At 38.6% G+C, this 17,655-nt stretch overlaps 1 protein-coding gene across 1 annotated transcript; it reads right to left on the reverse strand.

Annotated features, from left to right (window-relative positions):
* Nucleotides 1-1,657: 1,657 nt before the first annotated feature.
* scamp2 (secretory carrier membrane protein 2) lies at nucleotides 1,658-17,601 on the reverse strand. Its single transcript, XM_026175174.1, has 9 exons — nucleotides 17,409-17,601; nucleotides 10,911-10,988; nucleotides 10,570-10,635; nucleotides 8,910-9,021; nucleotides 8,226-8,354; nucleotides 7,815-7,974; nucleotides 7,230-7,331; nucleotides 5,805-5,922; nucleotides 1,658-3,458 (listed from the first exon to the last, which is right to left on the reverse strand). The coding sequence occupies exons 1-9, from the start codon at nucleotides 17,463-17,465 to the stop codon at nucleotides 3,309-3,311; spliced, it is 972 nt and encodes a 323-aa protein (XP_026030959.1). The 5' UTR covers nucleotides 17,466-17,601; the 3' UTR covers nucleotides 1,658-3,308.
* Nucleotides 17,602-17,655: the final 54 nt, after the last annotated feature.

Genomic DNA, 17,655 nt, shown 5'->3' on the forward strand with positions numbered 1-17,655 from the left:
TTTGAGCTCCAGATGGAGGCTGGAGAAAGCACACAGACAGGCAGGCAGATGGTCAAAGGAGAGCGGTCATGGTCTTAGCGCAGACTCTCCACAGACTGTCTGGATCACTGCAGACCCAACCTGGTCACGTAGGTCTCCCTCTCCATCCACCGAGGAGGGGGATCTATTAAAGACCACTGTTGTCTACAGTATGTTGCATTTAGTTAAATGTGCTTGCTAATTAAGATTTTAATTTAAATAATCTTATATCGATTCATTAATTCCTGAAATCAATTTTTAAATATAAAAGTATTTTTCCGAGTATGAAAGAGGTAGCCACCCAGGAGTGAAGTAACCTGGCTGCACATGAACCATCATGGCTACTCCACTGAAGGCGCCACCAAGCCTTCACTGTCTCCAGTGAAAAGCTGGACAAAAGCAAAGGCATATGGAAGATGTGCAAAATGGAGCTGAAATACTGTGGAAATACCACAAATCTCAGAAGTAAATAAAAAGCTAAATAAAAAGTGCATTATTGTAACTGCTTTAGGATCTGTTCTTAATTTTAAAATTAATATATTTAATTTACAAGCTTTAAAGGGTTCTTTCTACAGCACATTTCCGAGATAAATGATCATAATTATAATATTTCTGGCTGAGTTAAAATTGAATTGAGTCGAATAAAATTGTGAAAGAGAACTGAATTGGTTGTAGAAATCTGTGACAATACCCAGCCATGCTCTGAGGCATGAATGTGAACATGAGTGGTCATTTGCCTCTATGTGATGGTCCTGTGATTGACTGGTGACCTCTCCAAGGTGTACCCTGCCTCTCACCTTATCTCAGCTGCTGTTGGACAACTCAGTAAACAATTTGAGAAATGGATGGATGCCGGTAACACCTCAGAACTCTGATTAAAGCATCCGATGTGATATCCCTGCAGCTCTAGTTCACTCATTGCCCCTCAGCCATAAAAGGCTAATGGGTTATTGGCATGGACACCCAAGTTTGTGAATGCGATAACTTGAGAATCAGACAATGTAGGAGTTTCAAATTGATGCCATAGGTTTAGCCACGGACATCTCCGATAAGTCTGAATCTGTGACCTCAACCTCAAAGTCAAGGTCAGAGGTCAAGCTTTCAGAAAATCTTCTGAATGAGATTGAGAATGAGTTTTCATATCAAAGGTGCATCTACTAGGAGGCTGAGGGGTAGCACTGGTGTCCACAATACAGATAAATTTCTGTTACATATTGTAGCAACTAAGCATCAATATATCAACTTTCTTCCCCCAAATTTTTGATTTGCAACACTAAGCAAAACATTATCTTTGTTCTATCATACTAGTTCAAATTGTTACCCAATTTAAAGGTATGTGACATTTATGGATTAAAATACTTAAGCTTTAATAATATTCAAACTCATATTGATGCAGTACCATTGTCTTCACGTCACTGGTATTATGTCTCCTTTGATCATGTCAGATGTTGGGCTAATGCTAATGTGAACCGATTACTTTTTAGATAACATGTACTTTATTGCGTCCAGATGCAGGAAATTCTTTTGTTCATATCCACCATCCACCCTCCGTACACGTCCAAACCTTCTCAACTGTGTCTCCATATTGCTCAATCGCTAATGTTCTGTAAAACTAAAAAAAGGAAAGTAAGGAAAACAGTTTTAAATTAAAGCAAAGAAATTTTAATAGACGCTAAAATACAAAATCCAGATCTGCATTCAGAAATGTGTGAATTTAAAACCATATTTACTATACATGTGTAAATAAGCTCAAACCTCCAATCAGACTGTTATGCGGTGCAGGAACGTCATAAAAAAACATTCAAATTTGCACTTGTCATTTAGGAACATGTTACATCCAAGCTGATGCTTTGAAACAGTACAATCAATAAACACGCACACACACACACATGTTTTTTAATACATGAAATCAGGTAGAAAATATACACCAGCACACAAATAATTTAGAGCTCAGTGGACAAGTTACAGGAATACAAGGAAGATGTTCCACTATTTCCAAGAAGAAATGAAAATACCGCAGCTGTTTACTGAAACTGGATGTGTTCTGAGGAGGATGAAATGTATCATATTCACACTGCTTTGGCAAACATCTAATCAGATACATATCTGATTTCTCAGAAATCAGAATACCCGACTTACTTTCTGATTGTTGTTAAATATTCACACCGTTTAAAAAAATCATTGCAAATTTTCTAACATTTCTCCTGCATTAAATGTTAGTAAATTTAAAAAAATACTCTAGCTTGGATGGACTCAGTCCATTAAAGAATCTATATGAAATATTGATCTACTTATTTTAATCAGAAAAATGTTCCATTTTTATATTCAGTACTCGTTTGGTTTCCTTAGAAACATCTCTTAAACAAGGTAGTGAGAAGACATAGCTGAAGCTGCTAAAAAATAAGAAAAAAATGAATGTGATCCTGATAACATTTGTAAATATTACCAGTTCAGCAAGAATATTCAGCTGGAGAAAAACAAACAAACAAACAAAAAAAAAGGACATCAGAACCTCAGTCTGCCGAATTAGATTAAAAAAAAAAAAATCTGAGTACAAGCATGAAATGATGTGGAGCGATGTGGTTTCCTCTGTGGATGCACTTGGTTATGTAGAAATCATGAGCTAACTACCAAGATCATCTTACTCCAGGTTTAAGTCATTTTGTGCAATAACATCCAAAGAATATCCAAAACTTTAAGGCCACACAGATTACAATTAGCACGATCTGTCAGATCCATTTCTTCCTCATTAGACTGAAAACGTGCAGCAAACAAAAGCAAAGAGATATGCTTCCAGGACAAAATACATGTCAATCAATGACAAACACTTCATCTTATTTATATTACAGGATATTCCATCAGTGTGGAGGACCGCAAGCTCACTGCACCCACATGAAATGTAAAATATTTATATTTTATGTACAAGAAATGCTGAAATAGCACTGAGTCAACTTCATGCTTTACACTCCAGTTTGCACTTTCCCTCCACTGCTTGCCTTTTTGTTTGTTTGTTTTTTTTTAAAAACACCCACTTCAGACGATATAACTCTGCATAGCACACACTGAAAGTGACAAGCAAAAGGAGATACAGGGAAATGCTGATGGTGAAGGGTGAAGGAGCTTAACCTGGCTCAGGGTCTGTACATTATGAGGTCAAATTCTTATTTCCAGAAATCTGGCCGATGGCTTCAAAAGGCTCATTTGTTCAGCTTTAGTTTAATTAATTATCCAGACCTGATAATGTACAGACATTGACCTGCTAAACAAGCTCAGTTTAGCTAAATCTACCATTAGTTGTTTGCCTGGAAGGCTCCCTGGGCAGCAGAGGAAGCTGTTCCAGCAGCAGCAGTTTGGAAGGTTTTACTGGTGAAGACGCCCTGAGAGAACTCCTGCTGCGCCTTCTGGAAACTGGCCCCAGTACGTCGGTACATGCTGTGGACCTGAGGAGGAAGAAATTGTGAGAAAATTGCTGTTTAAACAGGTAGGTCATCCCTGTATGGGAGGAGACACCAAACGAGCTACAGTGGGGCAAAAAAGTATTTAGTCAGCCACCGATTGTGCAAGTTCCCCCACTTAAAATGATGACAGAGGTCAGTAATTTGCACCAGAGGTACACTTCAACTGTGAGAGACAGAATGTGAAAAAAAAAATCCATGAATTCACATGGTAGGATTTGTAAAGAATTTATTCGTAAATTAGGGTGGAAAATAAGTATTTGGTCACCTCAAACAAGGAAAATCTCTGGCTCTCAGACCTGTAACGTCTTCTGTAAGAAGCTTTTCTGTCCCCCACTCGTTACCTGTATGAATGGCACCTGTTTGAACTCATCATCTGTATAAAAGACACCTGTCCACAGCCTCAAACAGTCAGACTCCAAACTCCGCCATGGCCAAGACCAAAGAGCTTTCAAAGGACACCAGGAAAAGTATTGTAGACCTGCACCAGACTGGGAAGAGTGAATCTACAATAGGCAAGCAGCTTGGTGTGAAAAAATCAACTGTGGGAGCAATCATCAGAAAATGGAAGACATACAAGACCACTGATAATCTCCCACGATCTGGGGCTCCACGCAAGATCTCATCCCGTGGGGTCAAAATGATCATGAGAACGGTGAGCAAAGATCTCAGAACCACACGGGGGGACCTGGTGAATGACCTGCAGAGAGCTGGGACCAAAGTAACAAAGGTCACCATCAGTAACACACTACAACGGCAGGGAATCAAATCCCGCAGTGCCAGACGTGTTCCGCTGCTGAAGCCAGTGCATGTCCAGGCCCGTCTGAAGTTTGCCAGAGAGCACATGGATGATACAGCAGAGGATTGGGAGAATGTCATGTGGTCAGATGAAACCAAAGTAGAACTTTTTGGTATAAACTCAACTCGTCGTGTTTGGAGGAAGAAGAATACTGAGTTGCATCCCAAGAACACCATACCTACTGTGAAGCATGGGGGTGGAAACATCATGCTATGGGGCTGTTTTTCTGCCAAGGGGACAGGACGACTGATCCGTGTTAAGGACAGAATGAATGGGGCCATGTATCGTGAGATTTTGAGCCAAAACCTCCTTCCATCAGTGAGAACTTTGAAGATGAAACGAGGCTGGGTCTTCCAACATGACAATGATCCAAAACACACCGCCCGGGCAACAAAGGAGTGGCTCCGTAAGAAGCATTTGAAAGTCCTGGAGTGGCCTAGCCAGTCTCCAGACCTCAACCCCATAGAAAATCTGTGGCGGGAGTTGAAAGTCCGTGTTGCTCGGCGACAGCCCCAAAACATCGCTGCTCTCGAGAAGATCTGCATGGAGGAATGGGCCAAAATACCAGCTACTGTGTGTGCAAACCTGGTAAAGACCTATAGTAAACGTTTGACCTCTGTTATTGCCAACAAAGGTTATGTTACAAAGTATTGAGTTGTATTTTTGTTATTGACCAAATACTTATTTTCCACCCTGATTTACGAATAAATTCTTTACAAATCCTACCATGTGGATTCATGGATTTTTTTTTCACATTCTGTCTCTCACAGTTGAAGTGTACCTCTGGTGCAAATTACTGACCTCTGTCATCATTTTAGGTGGGGGAACTTGCACAATCGGTGGCTGACTAAATACATTTTTGCCCCACTGTACCTCTGCTGGAAAATAAATCCCGCTTCGGCCTGGTACTGCATGAGGTCTCTTCCTACTAAAAATCATCAAGTACGGCTCATAGGGGATCAACTGATTTTGGCTTCTCTCTAACATAAAGCAATTTGCAATGACAATTTTGATCTGGTGCTATAAAAATGAAGTGGAATTATTATTTTATTTCTAAATTGAATTTAGCAGGCAGCACAACAAGAGGGTTCCTGGTTCAAACATGCTGGCCAGATGGGTTTCTCTCTGGATACACTGGTTTCTTCCCACAGACTAGAGATAAGCATGTCGTATTTCTAAAAATGCCTTAGATGTGAGTGTGAATGACGGTCTTTCTCTCTGTGTTAGCCTTGTGACACAATGGTGACCTGTCCAGGATCTACCTTGCTTCTTGCCCTATTAGAAGCATAGGGCTGGGATAGGCTCCTGAACTGGACACACATGTAAGAATGAATGAATGGCTGGAATTCCATTTCATTGTGATTGGTGCACTTGAAGGATTTGCACTGGTGTTAACCAAAAATCAACCATAACATTACACAGACATCTAGCAACTGTTGATTAGTGAGTCAACAAGTAAAATAACCAGAGATAAAAACTGTGTTCTGAAGAAAATTAAGAAAAAAAGAAAAGAAAAGTGAGGCAACTCTTACCATCTTGAGCAGAATGACAGACATCACAGCGCACAAAGTGAAGAGGATGGCCACTATGATCATGATGATTCCCACTGCACGGTGTTCACTGATGATAGTGAATGCAGAGAGCCAACCACTGCAACAAACAGCAGAGTTTTAGGTGATCTTATGAACAGCATCAGTGAAACTTAAAATTGTATTCAACAGAAGGAAACATACAACATACAGCGTACAACACATGTACGCTGCTATATTCGATTTGAGGAGAAGAGAAGAATGTGTTTTGGAAGCAGCCGGACAAAAACAAATGCCAACCACTGGTTAAATAATTAACGTGAAATAAATGAACATCACTGCCCTCATTTTCTGTTGCTCTTATTCTTCTTTTTACCTTTAAAACTCTGTTTGACTTTAATACATTTATAATTAATTTGATCGTAATATTAAGAAGTTAAAAAAATAGGAAAAAAAACAACAACAAACAAACACAAAGTAAAAAACAGCAGGTTAGTATTTAAAATGGATCACTGGTTAAAGAGCAGAGGTTATGACACCGTATTCTGATGCAGTTTAAGCTGAAACACATTTAGATTGGGAAAAGAGAACAAAGAAATGGTGGGGTAACAGACTGCAAGCAGCAGAAACTTACAGAGTTACCCGCAGACAGAGAGGCAGCAGGCTAGAGGCTGAAGAATGGAAAGTTTCTGTCGTGAGAGATGAAAGATTGCAGAAAATGAAGGAAAGAGAGAGGACGGCAGCTGACAGGCCAAATGACCGGTAATAGTTCTGATTATTTAACGCAACAAATCACAAGCACACAAAACACTTTGTCAGTCAGGGGGACACGATCACAACGTGAATACTCCCGCGAAACCAGTTATTTTATTATCTATTCATAAGCTCTTATGAGATTCATACATACTATGAATTAATATTAATATAAACATAATTATTCTGTCAAAATTATATGTTAAATTATAACATTTGTTCGAACTTGAACTTAAAATATACTTATTGCAATTTCTGGTGTTTAAAAATAGTTTTTTAAACTTCTAAATTTCACTAAAGCCGCCAACAGAATATGAAATAACTGTTACGACTTTATATCCAAAATGTCTGTGGTTTGTGATGAAGATGCACAAACTGAAATTGAAATAGGACTCTGATTTACTTTCATGCAATGCATATATCTACCATAACATGCTGGACTAATATAAGCTTTATTTATAGAGATATGTAATTAAATACAGATTAGAGTTTAAAAAAAATAATTTGAAATTTGCAGAGGGTAATAAAAAAAAAAGCTATCCTATTATATCCTTAACATATTATTTCAAGTATATGCTTAAAAACCATAAACGTAATGCCCACATATTTACTTTTGAAGAAGCCATCTGGAAAACTAAAGTTTTTATTGAAAAATAGGACATACATGACACTCACCTGTTGCCCCAGTGGGGTATGCCTATTGACTGGATGATGAAGATTACCACTTGGCAAAAAAACACAAAGAAGAACAAGAAGAAGCTGAAGGAGCTGTCAGTCCTGAAAAAAAGAGGAAAAAACCATCCATTAAACTTTCAGACTTAGAAAACACATTTATATCAGGAGTACAGTTATATGAATGTAAGTGACATGTGCAAGTGCAAATCTTTACCATGGCAACGCTGTAATATAAATGTAATGTGTGAAATACACACTGTGACAGCACAAAAATTACAAGGGAAAGCGAATACATCTGGCGCAGACGCATTATCGTTGTTACAAAAAGTATCAAAGTTATCAGACATTTTTCTTTTTGTTCACAGCAGTTGAACGAAACTTAAAAATAAACTCACAGGGTTTTTTGTTAAATTTATACACAATACATTTAGGAACAAACATTTCAAAAGCTAATGCATTAATGTACACGTCTGTAAAATCCAGATGAAAAAATGCCTTTTAAGCAGAGTTCTTAAAAACACACATCACTGTCCACACACGGGGTCAAATGATGCATACAGTACCTTTCATGATGGGGGGACTCACCTGAAGGCCTTGTAGACGGGTCGGTACCAGCAGAGGAAGGAGCAGGGAGCAAAGAGGATGAGCCAGAGAATGGAGAGACCAAAGTCCACACCATTGCTTGAAGCCGTGGTGAAGAAAGCCAAACATGCCAGCAGGTTGAGGAACAGAGTCACACAGTTGACTGAGGACGACAGTAGAGAGAGTCAGTGATTGTATTCTAGTCAGAATTTCAGTATCATGTATGTATACAGCAAAGAAGAACAAAAACTAAACAGTACTGGCTGGAGTGTTTTTCCCATCACACCAACCGGTGTTGTTAAGAAGTGATTTTAGGGTACATTTTTACACCGATTCAGAGCTTCAAACCTTCCTGAAAGGTTTTTACTTCTCAGACTTCCAATGTCCGCCCCCCTAAAAATGTAATGTGCTTACACATCCAGAGGTAGTACATCATCTTGCAGACTCTCTGGCACTCTGGGGGGATTTCCTCTGAGAAGTCCTGGTAAAAACATGGTTTGATGGGGAAGAACTTTGGAAGTGGAGGCCAGTTGTTCTCTTTACCTGTCGAGTCAAGAGATAACATCAGCATGGCAAACTATAAATAAAAGACAGCAGATATATCATGAGCACGAATAGAGTTTAACAAAAAGCAACCGGTGGTTATTTTTAAAATACTGACACATTCATCTGAGTCATTTACGCAAGTGTGTGGGAGTCAATGTACAGCAGCATTCCTACCTAAGCAGGCTGGATAATGTCACTGCTGTGCCTCTGGAACATAACTGCACTGTTTACATAAACCTATCTAAGCATCTGCTTTTTAAACTAAACTAAAAACTTATCACCGCAAGTTTACATCAGCAGATGCAGCACATGAAGACACATTTCACCAAACATTCAGTCATTCACCAGAGTTGATAATTAACAGATAATGATCTTCATATTATTGTTATAGCTCTTTGCAGCCCTTTTGATATGAATATCAGAGCCAAAAAAAAAAAAAAGCCAGTGAGTGCAAGGATGTAGTTTTATATTTGTCTTTGGTACATAATGCCCACGTTGCAAATCATTGTCTGTTATCAGGGCGCTGTGCTGAGGAGTTTTGTTTTTAATGACCTGTCGGGCCTCTGCTCTGTAGCTCATGCTCTCTGCGGTCCAGCTCGGCAGCTTTCCTCTCCAGCTCTTCCTGCTGCCTCAGCAGGTTGGCCTGAGCTGCAGCAGCAGTTACCTGAAAAAGGAGGAAACGCTTCACTCAACCACCACATTAGATGCACAGAAAATTACCTAAGCCACTGTCAGGAGACTCCGATTTCATGCAAATAGCAAGGAAACGGTGCAGAAATGATTCACTTCACATATAAGCTTTCTAGTTTCAGTTTTTAACACCCAAGACAGCAATCAGTCGCTGTGAGCCACTTCAATAAACACTCTGAATTGCATCTGTTTTCACAGGCATCTAAAAGGGTGTACTTGACTTTTAAATGACATATTACAGGAAATACATATTCATGGTTATCATATCTGATCTCTGACTTGCCAGGAAGAGGTAGGATGCAGGTGATCTGTTTTGCTATTCATGAATATTTATAGGACAGAACAAAGAGCTTCATTATAATAATGTGTAAAGTGAGTAGATGTTTGTGTAGCAACCACACATCCTGACGTAAGGACCATACTGAGAGTCTGAAGGGACAGATTGCCCTTTAGACACATCCAGTTATTTTAGAATTCTAAAATGAGCCACGTGTTGCTAAAAAATGCAATTTCTAAACATTTTAGAACGTCTTTGTGCTGAATCCGTGTACCTGCTCTCATTTACTGTCTTAGCTGTTTGGTGGTTATTGAAATTTTGTGATTTTTCACCTGAGATTCTGGCATTTCGGGCAAAATAAATTTATATTAAAAAAACGATTCACAATTTTAATGAATCGATTTCACGTTATCCAAGCCAGAATCGATTTTAATCGATAAATCGATTATAAAAACCCACCCCTAATTAAAAGCTCAGTTTTGTGATCTTTTTGGCAAAATAAGGTTTGGACATTTAGTTCGATGTAGCAACTAAATGGCTTTGAGTAAAAGAAACGGCTACAGCATCTGTGTGAAAAAATAACTGTTAATTAAACAGGCAGGATAAGTAGAATTGGAACTTAAGAAAATACTCTTTCTTAGTGGTTTCCAAACTTTTAGTACCCAGAGCACAGCAGAGGGCAAGACAAAATGCACACCTCCATTCACACTGTCACTAAATAACATCCAATTGTCATCGTAGTTATTATGAGTTCTTCTAAATGTGCTGCAGTAGGAATATGTGATTAAGAGCCCATCTGTGATATCTAGACCTAGGATAAGAACTGAAATTTTTTAAATGTATTTATTGAATTTCAATAAATGGTCTTGCTCATCTTGGCTTAGATGTAGTGGTCTTCTACAGTAGGTTTGAGTTGCTCTCAAAAATGTTTTACTACCAGATGTATTTTTAGCTTGCTTTGCACAATGTTAGCATTAGCCAACCTCTCCTGACAGACTGGGGCCGTCTTACAGCTTCAGTAAACTGCAACTGAGTCTTATTCTGCTCTTTGTTGTCAATCAGGGCTTCGATGTATCTCAATCTCATAATTCCCACCATCCATCAACTGAAAAAACAGAGTGAGGTCACATAATTGTGCAATAATAATGCTAGATTGTTATAATATCTCACCCACACCTGCTCATTCACCTTCATAAAAATATTTTTTTTAATCAGAGAAGTGGTGGGTTTGGTATAAATTCTCACCTGTGGACTGGGCTCTGTAGATGGCTGTAGCACAGCAGGAGATGTGGTGTGAGCTGCTAGTCCATCCTAAAAAACAACAATAAGCAAATAAAAGATTCAAATGCAACCAGTAAAAGAGAAGGAATACCAGGAAAACAAGGCTAAGAAGATAAAGGGAATGGCGACATAAGCAGGCCAAGACCAAAAAATTGAAATGGTGAACTGAAAGATGGTGAGAAAAAACAAAAGATACAATATTTTGACAGGAAAACGAAATAATGAGGAAATGTGCAGATAAGACACCATCAAATGGTTTCAAAACCAACAAAATGAGTAGAAAATGTAGCTTCCAGATGTCTTACACTGGGTTGAGCAGAGAAAGGGTTGTACTGGTCAACTGGTTCGATGTTGGATTTTGTCACCTGAGTGACAGAGGGATCCTGGAAAAACAATAAAAATAATAATAAAAACACGTGCGCATCTTTATCAACTTATAATAATGAGTTACCTGAAAATCTACAAATACATTTTGATCCAATTTCTGTCTATGATGACAGCTTGGAAGTATTTCTTATCTTTGAGCTAAAAGCTGCAGAAATAAGTGTAGGTGCTATGCAGTAATGAAAAAGAGGCCTCTTGTACCAGGTTTGGTGAGCTGCTATTAGAGGTAAGTGCATTTACATGGCTTAACTGACATGGCTTAACTGAACAGTTTTGCAAGAATATAAATAAATATAAAATAAAATAAATATATATTTATAAATATAAATAAAAAAAGAATATCAAGTTTATTTAGACTTAAAATCTACAAAGAAGAAATTCATTTAGTGCTGTTCATTTTCTCTCCAGAAGAACTCTTTGTTATAAGCTTTACCATTTCCTGAAACACTGAAAGCAACCCTCAAAAAGAAAAAAGCCGAGATTATGAAATCTCGTATCATGCTTTGCCAAAGTCATAAAGTAAAGTACAATAACATCCAGCAATAACCTCTGAGGTTCCTGGTAATATTACCCCTGGAGAAGCACTGGTAATCATTAAATGACTCTAGTGAGCTCACCATTGATTTAACCACTCTATAATATGAGAAGGCACTGCTTATTTTGACACGTCTGAGAAAAGAAAGTCAGGACCTGATAAATTCCATCAATGCAGTTCAGTACATTTTACACACATGCACGCAATTATAGATTTCTCTCAAAGCCTTTTAAGACCTTTTGGAGACCTTTTAAAGGCTTAAAAACATTATATTCACATACAGTTTTCTTCCTCCAATAAACCTTTTTATTAAGGAATTAAAACTGTAAAGCACAACCTAAATCTAAAATAAAAAACTAGAAAGCATGTTTTGACATCTGCATTGGATGATGACACTATTTTGGCAGCTTGTGGCATCCCAACACATGACCAAAAATTTTAATGATGCACTTTATATTGGCATGCAAAAACAAATATGAGGGGGGTAAAAAGGTACCAGGAAATTTTTATTCACACCAAAACTACAACAGTAACTGTGAATTCCTGCCATACATGACGCCACTTCAGCCCAACAGGGTCTCTGGAGCCTCCTGTGATGTACCGGTAACACGCATGTGTCGTGATGTAATTCAACAAGGGTCTGTCCTATTTGAAAGGAAGACGGTAAGATTTCTAGGATGTGCCAACAGCTTAATTGCAAATTGTCCTTTTGTATTTGTATTTAAGTGGTTGTCAGTCAATATCGGTAAGGACAACCAAAGAGACCCTGCAAAGAAAAATTACAGTCTCAATTAAACTTACACAAATATTTTATTGTTCTCCATCTTCCTGACACAGCTTCAGCTTCTGTTTAACTTAATTGCTACCACTTGTCCCAGTTACACCTGACACAATTATTTCTGATTTTTTTCTCCTCTCCAATCTATAGCCCCCGACGACGATGAGATTCTCTGATCCAGTACCTGAAGTTTTTAGACACACCTTTACACTCAGCAGTTCGCTCAGAATAAAGGCTCAAATTCAGCCCAGCTACAAATACCAGCTTTGAAAAAAAAAATCCAGGTCTTAAAATGGGACACAGCTCAAGATGTGTCGGGGGTGGGGCCCGTAGGCTCAGTCTGGAAAACTTGGCCTAGTTGTTCAGCAGCAGTAGTCAGAGTCTGAATCAGAGATGTCTTCAGGTAGATTGGAGAGATTTTTTTTCCTCCAAAAGGTTCAATAACTATAACCTACATAACCAGTGAAGGGGCTATCACAAAACTGAGTTAGCAGGTTTGTATTCTTTTCCTGTGTCCTAGTCAGAAGAGGTTCATGGTTTCTTTACAGAGGATGAACAGAAACTCCATACTGTCTGCTCCATGGCCATGTCTTGAGCAGACACACCACACGACATAGGCTGAACCAGCTTGTTTCTGATGGTGGTGCAACCTCTGGCCTGCTCTTCACGTCTTTCAGTAGGGAAAGTATCTGAGCCTTGATTTCTATGAATATCCCTTTGATATCTGGATTCTTCAGAGGGCTGGGCAGTGGAGTCAAACACTCCTTGTATTTGGAGCCCTAGTCAGTTCTTTTCTTCGTGAAGTCTAGCAGCAGCGAATTAGTTGACAGTTGATAATGGAAATAATGGCTTCCTAAGGCTCAGTTTGTTAAGCCCTCTGGGACTGAAAATTGAAGCAGCTGAACAAGTTCCAAAAACTGCAGTTCTTCTGATGGCCACTTGAGGTTTACTCAAAATGTGAGTTACAGTGGAAGGATATGCATATTTGATTTGGCACAGATTATTACATATTGTGTTTGCAACCCTCCCAATGACCTTTGTCTACTTCAGGTCTCGATTTCAGCAACATACCAACATGGCAGCAGCCACAACAGCAATATTTAAAATTCAGAAAGCAGAGGGTTATGCAACAGTAGCTATAACCACTGTCATATACATATATGAAATAAACAATTTACTGATAGGGTGTGGTGGTTGCTACTATGTTGTAAAATGTAACTTGTGCATATGTAGACTCATACCTTGTCCTCATTAAAACATTCCTTATAAAAGGTTTGAATGTAACTCAACAACCTGTGATGTTCTGGAAGAACCTGAAACTATGCTGTAAATTACTCTGACAAGGTCTCAGAGATAATCCCAGACTGGCACATAAAAAGAAACATCTAAACACATATATATATACACACACACCAATATCTAATATTTACACTAGAACATATTGTAACAACTAAGCTTTTATTTGGAAATGATGGTGTACAATGCAGTCCTGAGAAATGCTGCATCTGCAAGTTTGTGTGAACTCGGTGGGTGATCAAAAACAAAAACTATGACACAGTAACAACTTCCAGAATCACTTCAATAATCTGGGACAAATCAGTCCTTCCTTTAAAAGGTTGACAGAGCGAGTACTTCACATGACTACGTGACACGTCACTCACCAACAGTGTGATAAGAGCTCGCCTGCTTGTTAATATGTGCTTGTGACACACCTGTAAACATTCCCAGACGGCAACATAGAGACGTCTGAGTGAGATGATCAACAGCTAGCAATATAAAGGGAAAAGGGTGAATGGAATTAACCTCTAAACCCAACTTAAATGACCCATGATACATTTTACGAAACAACTCCTTGTTGCCTGCAAAGATATTCAAAGGCTCTCGTTCAAAACGTCTTTACCTAATTGCACAGGTAAAAAAAACATATGCTTAGTAAACAGCGAGGAGTGGCTTATTATACATCCTTTAGAGAGACAAACCGACAGCAGTGAATAAAGTAACTGATGACAGCAAACTTACACAGTCTCTGAAATGAAAACCGAGCTGGGACAAGCCTCAAACAAGAGGACAGCATCTTCAAAACAATAGACAGACATACAAAGATGCAGTTTTCCATATATGCCGATATATGGAAAACTGCATAAAGTATATAGATGACATGTAAACATGGCATATTTTAATACAAAAATAATACAGTGACTTTAACGTCTCTGTACAAGGAAACCGGACATGCTCTCATAACTGCTGATTCCCTAGGTGTGGCCATTTCAAAATAGCAGCTGGATACTACTACATTTTACATTAGATACCACAGCCATGGGGTGCAGGTTTAGCTCACTGGGTGAACAGGTGACCAAAAGCAGTATGGCATGGGTCCGTCTCCAACCCGCGACCTTTTGCTGCATGTATTCCCCTTTCTCTACCTGCTTTCCTAACCATAGGAAAGTGACACACCTGTAAACATTCCCACCCGTAAACATCTTCACTGCATCTGTCCAGCAAAGGCCCAAAAATAATAATTTAGATACCACAGTGCTACAAATGATAGAAGCACATGCTCAGAAAGGCCTACAGGGGGAAAAAGCAGCATAGTGCAGTCTGCAGTCCACAAACATGCACATTTTAACATTTTTAATATTCTTTCAAAGGTTGGTAACATGTTAAATATTTAATGTGACCACAGACAGCGAGCTTTTATGAATAGAACTGCTTTTCAGAGTACATATTATACTCCAGCTGCTACTAGGGTATTTATCCAGTCCACCCACCAAACAAACAGAAGTCTCCACTGACGTCACACCTATTGAACACTTGAGATAACAAAAGTTCCATTCTGCAATACTGTAAAAGCATAATGCCACTTAAATCTTACACAGAATAGTACCCACAGGTCATTGGTTTTGATTTGGAGTGTGATAAGAGCAATTTACTGTTAAATATGTCACACTAAATGTGAGGCCTGGTTGAACCTTGGACTCTGAATGCTCCTATAAACTGTTGCTCTCTCTGCAATAAGATGGATTTCTTAACATTTGGTAGAACTGAAAAACCCTAACAACAGCACGTGTGTGTTAACAGATGCAAACACCCACTTATCTATGCGGTTATTCAAATCTGACATCATGATCAAGCCATTGTGATTAATCTGCTAAGTTTCTATTCACCTTTTATGTTGCATTTTATCTAATTCTACATTTTCAAGAATGGCCACTGTTACTAAAATGTTACACTTCATTTCAAAAACTGTTAAATAAGGAGAGTTATGACAGGTTTAATTTTGTTTTTTTTACTTTATGAATTTCATATTGCATAATAAGAAGGAAAGATGGAAAACATAAACAGGTTCTTTACTACTGCAGAAACTAGGCTAACATATCTAGCTCATGTCCTAGAGAAAAAAAAGAAAACTTGTGGAGTGTGAGATAATTCCTGACAGACTTCAAAGGTTTCCGTGAAAGAGAAAGAGAAAACCTGATATAAAAGGACTGTTTCCCTGCATGTACATACACATGTACAATAAATCATGCATTCTTATATATACACATATATATGGATAAAAAATAACAAGCAAAAGATGATGGTTAACATTTTTAAATTGGTGCTCTTCCATTGTTGGGTTTGAAACTTCTGTGTGTTAAATACTGTGTTAAAGGAGTATGAGACACAGTGACAAAAACTAGGTTTTTAAAGAGTAACTTACATTAGGGATTAATCAATGTCAGAGTCTCCCTAACTGCTGCTGCCTCTGTGTCAGCCATTTATTTCATTTTCATCCTTTTTCTTGGCTGGCATAATATTAAATCACAGACTGGTGCATTTAAAGGGGTTGTCTACTCTTACTGAGTACTCAAAGCACTTAAAGACTAAAAGCCACATCTTCCTTTTCACACACATATTCACATTGTACTTTATTCTACTTGTCTTTTTCTATGACTTCTGTTACTTTCTTTCATTTTCAATTTCAGATGAGGACTAGGCAATAATGGAGGTAAAATTGCCCAAGGACACTTTTCCATGCAGACTGAAGCAGCCAGGGGTCAAACCACTTCCTTTATGAATGGCAAATAATTCTAGCTCCTGAGTGTACTACAAAGTACAATTAATGGGTCAGTGAGCTTGTCAAACCTAACGTGACAGTTTCTTGTGTCTCAAAAGTGGCTCTCTTCATAACTGGCCAAATTACCTTGGTAACTTAGACTGAACACATAGCCTTGTCCGGAGCAGTAACCACCACTGTGATCCCCATTACCTCAGACTAGGGTTTTAGGTTTTGTCAAGCCTGCTAACACTAAGAAAACCTGGCTGTGTTTACAGTATACCCCTCAAAGCTTCAACACGTCTTTGTGAAAAAGCCAACAGAAACATTAATGACCAAATGTGAAATTCTGGGCTTGTTTCAGTTATTAACCCATTTTAGTGCAAGGGAACAAAAGAAAATCTATAAAGATATAGCAACTAAACACTGTTACTCTCACTATTTCTGAACATTTATCCAGAGAAAAATGTATGGGAACATGAGGATAAGAACATTCCCAGTAGGCTTTCCTACTATAAATCTGTTCATATAACTAAATATTATTTCAGTGCATATAAAGAAAGACCTTAGTTTGTCGCTCGCCCTTTTTAATATTTTAAAGTGAAGGGAGGACGTTCCTATTTCCACAAACAACTGGCCTACTATCAGACATCCTGTGTGCTAGAAGCTCTTTGTAGAGAGAAAACCAACAGTTTCGATAAACGTCACATTACAAACCACCAGAACTATCACAAATCACGTCTAAGACATTAGAAATACACACAATAATGTACATTATCTTCCGAAGGAAGCAGAAAATAGGTACTGTGGCTTAAAAAATATATCTGACACACATTTCAAGTTTAACTTCCTGCAACTAAACTCACAGGATATGCAGCCGTTTTACAAGCCACGTGATTGGTTAAAAAAACTGTCAGTCACACTTCCTGCCAAATGGTTGCAATCCTCAAAGACGTAGGTTCCCGCCCCGACATCCACCCAACAAGTTTCCTGGCGTGCTGGCTACCGTTTAACTGCCGCCGTTTGATATGTCACCGACTGCGCCTTATAATCTCAGTCCTCGTACTTACATTGAAAGGGTTTTCGCTGGCAGTATCTGCGAACGGGTTGGTATCAAATTCCGACATTTTGAAAATGTTGCGAGGTGTTCTTTTTGTCTTCTCTGAAGGTGGAGTTAACAACAAACTCTTCCCTATCGCTTCTGGTGCCTGTCCTACCACTTCCTCGAATAAAGTTTAAAGCGCATGCGCACTGAGCCAGTTGGACGATGACGTGTGCGTCAAATGATGCGCAGGTAATCAAAGCGCGCCACCTGCA

The sequence above is a fragment of the Astatotilapia calliptera genome, chromosome 7 (genome assembly GCF_900246225.1).
Source record: "Astatotilapia calliptera chromosome 7, fAstCal1.2, whole genome shotgun sequence".
In the NCBI taxonomy this organism is placed as follows: domain Eukaryota; kingdom Metazoa; phylum Chordata; class Actinopteri; order Cichliformes; family Cichlidae; genus Astatotilapia; species Astatotilapia calliptera.

Excerpts from the sequence above, each read along its gene's own strand:
- scamp2 (XM_026175174.1), bottom strand. The coding sequence starts at position 17,465 with ATGTCGGAATTTGATACCAACCCGTTCGCAGATACTGCCAGCGAAAAC. Across the intron at positions 10,989-17,408 it reads CCAGCGAAAACCCTTTCAAT|GATCCCTCTGTCACTCAGGT; the intron begins GTAAGTACGAGG and ends TTGTTTTTCCAG. Across the intron at positions 8,355-8,909 it reads ACAGAGCAGAGGCCCGACAG|GTAAAGAGAACAACTGGCCT; the intron begins GTCATTAAAAAC and ends TTGACTCGACAG.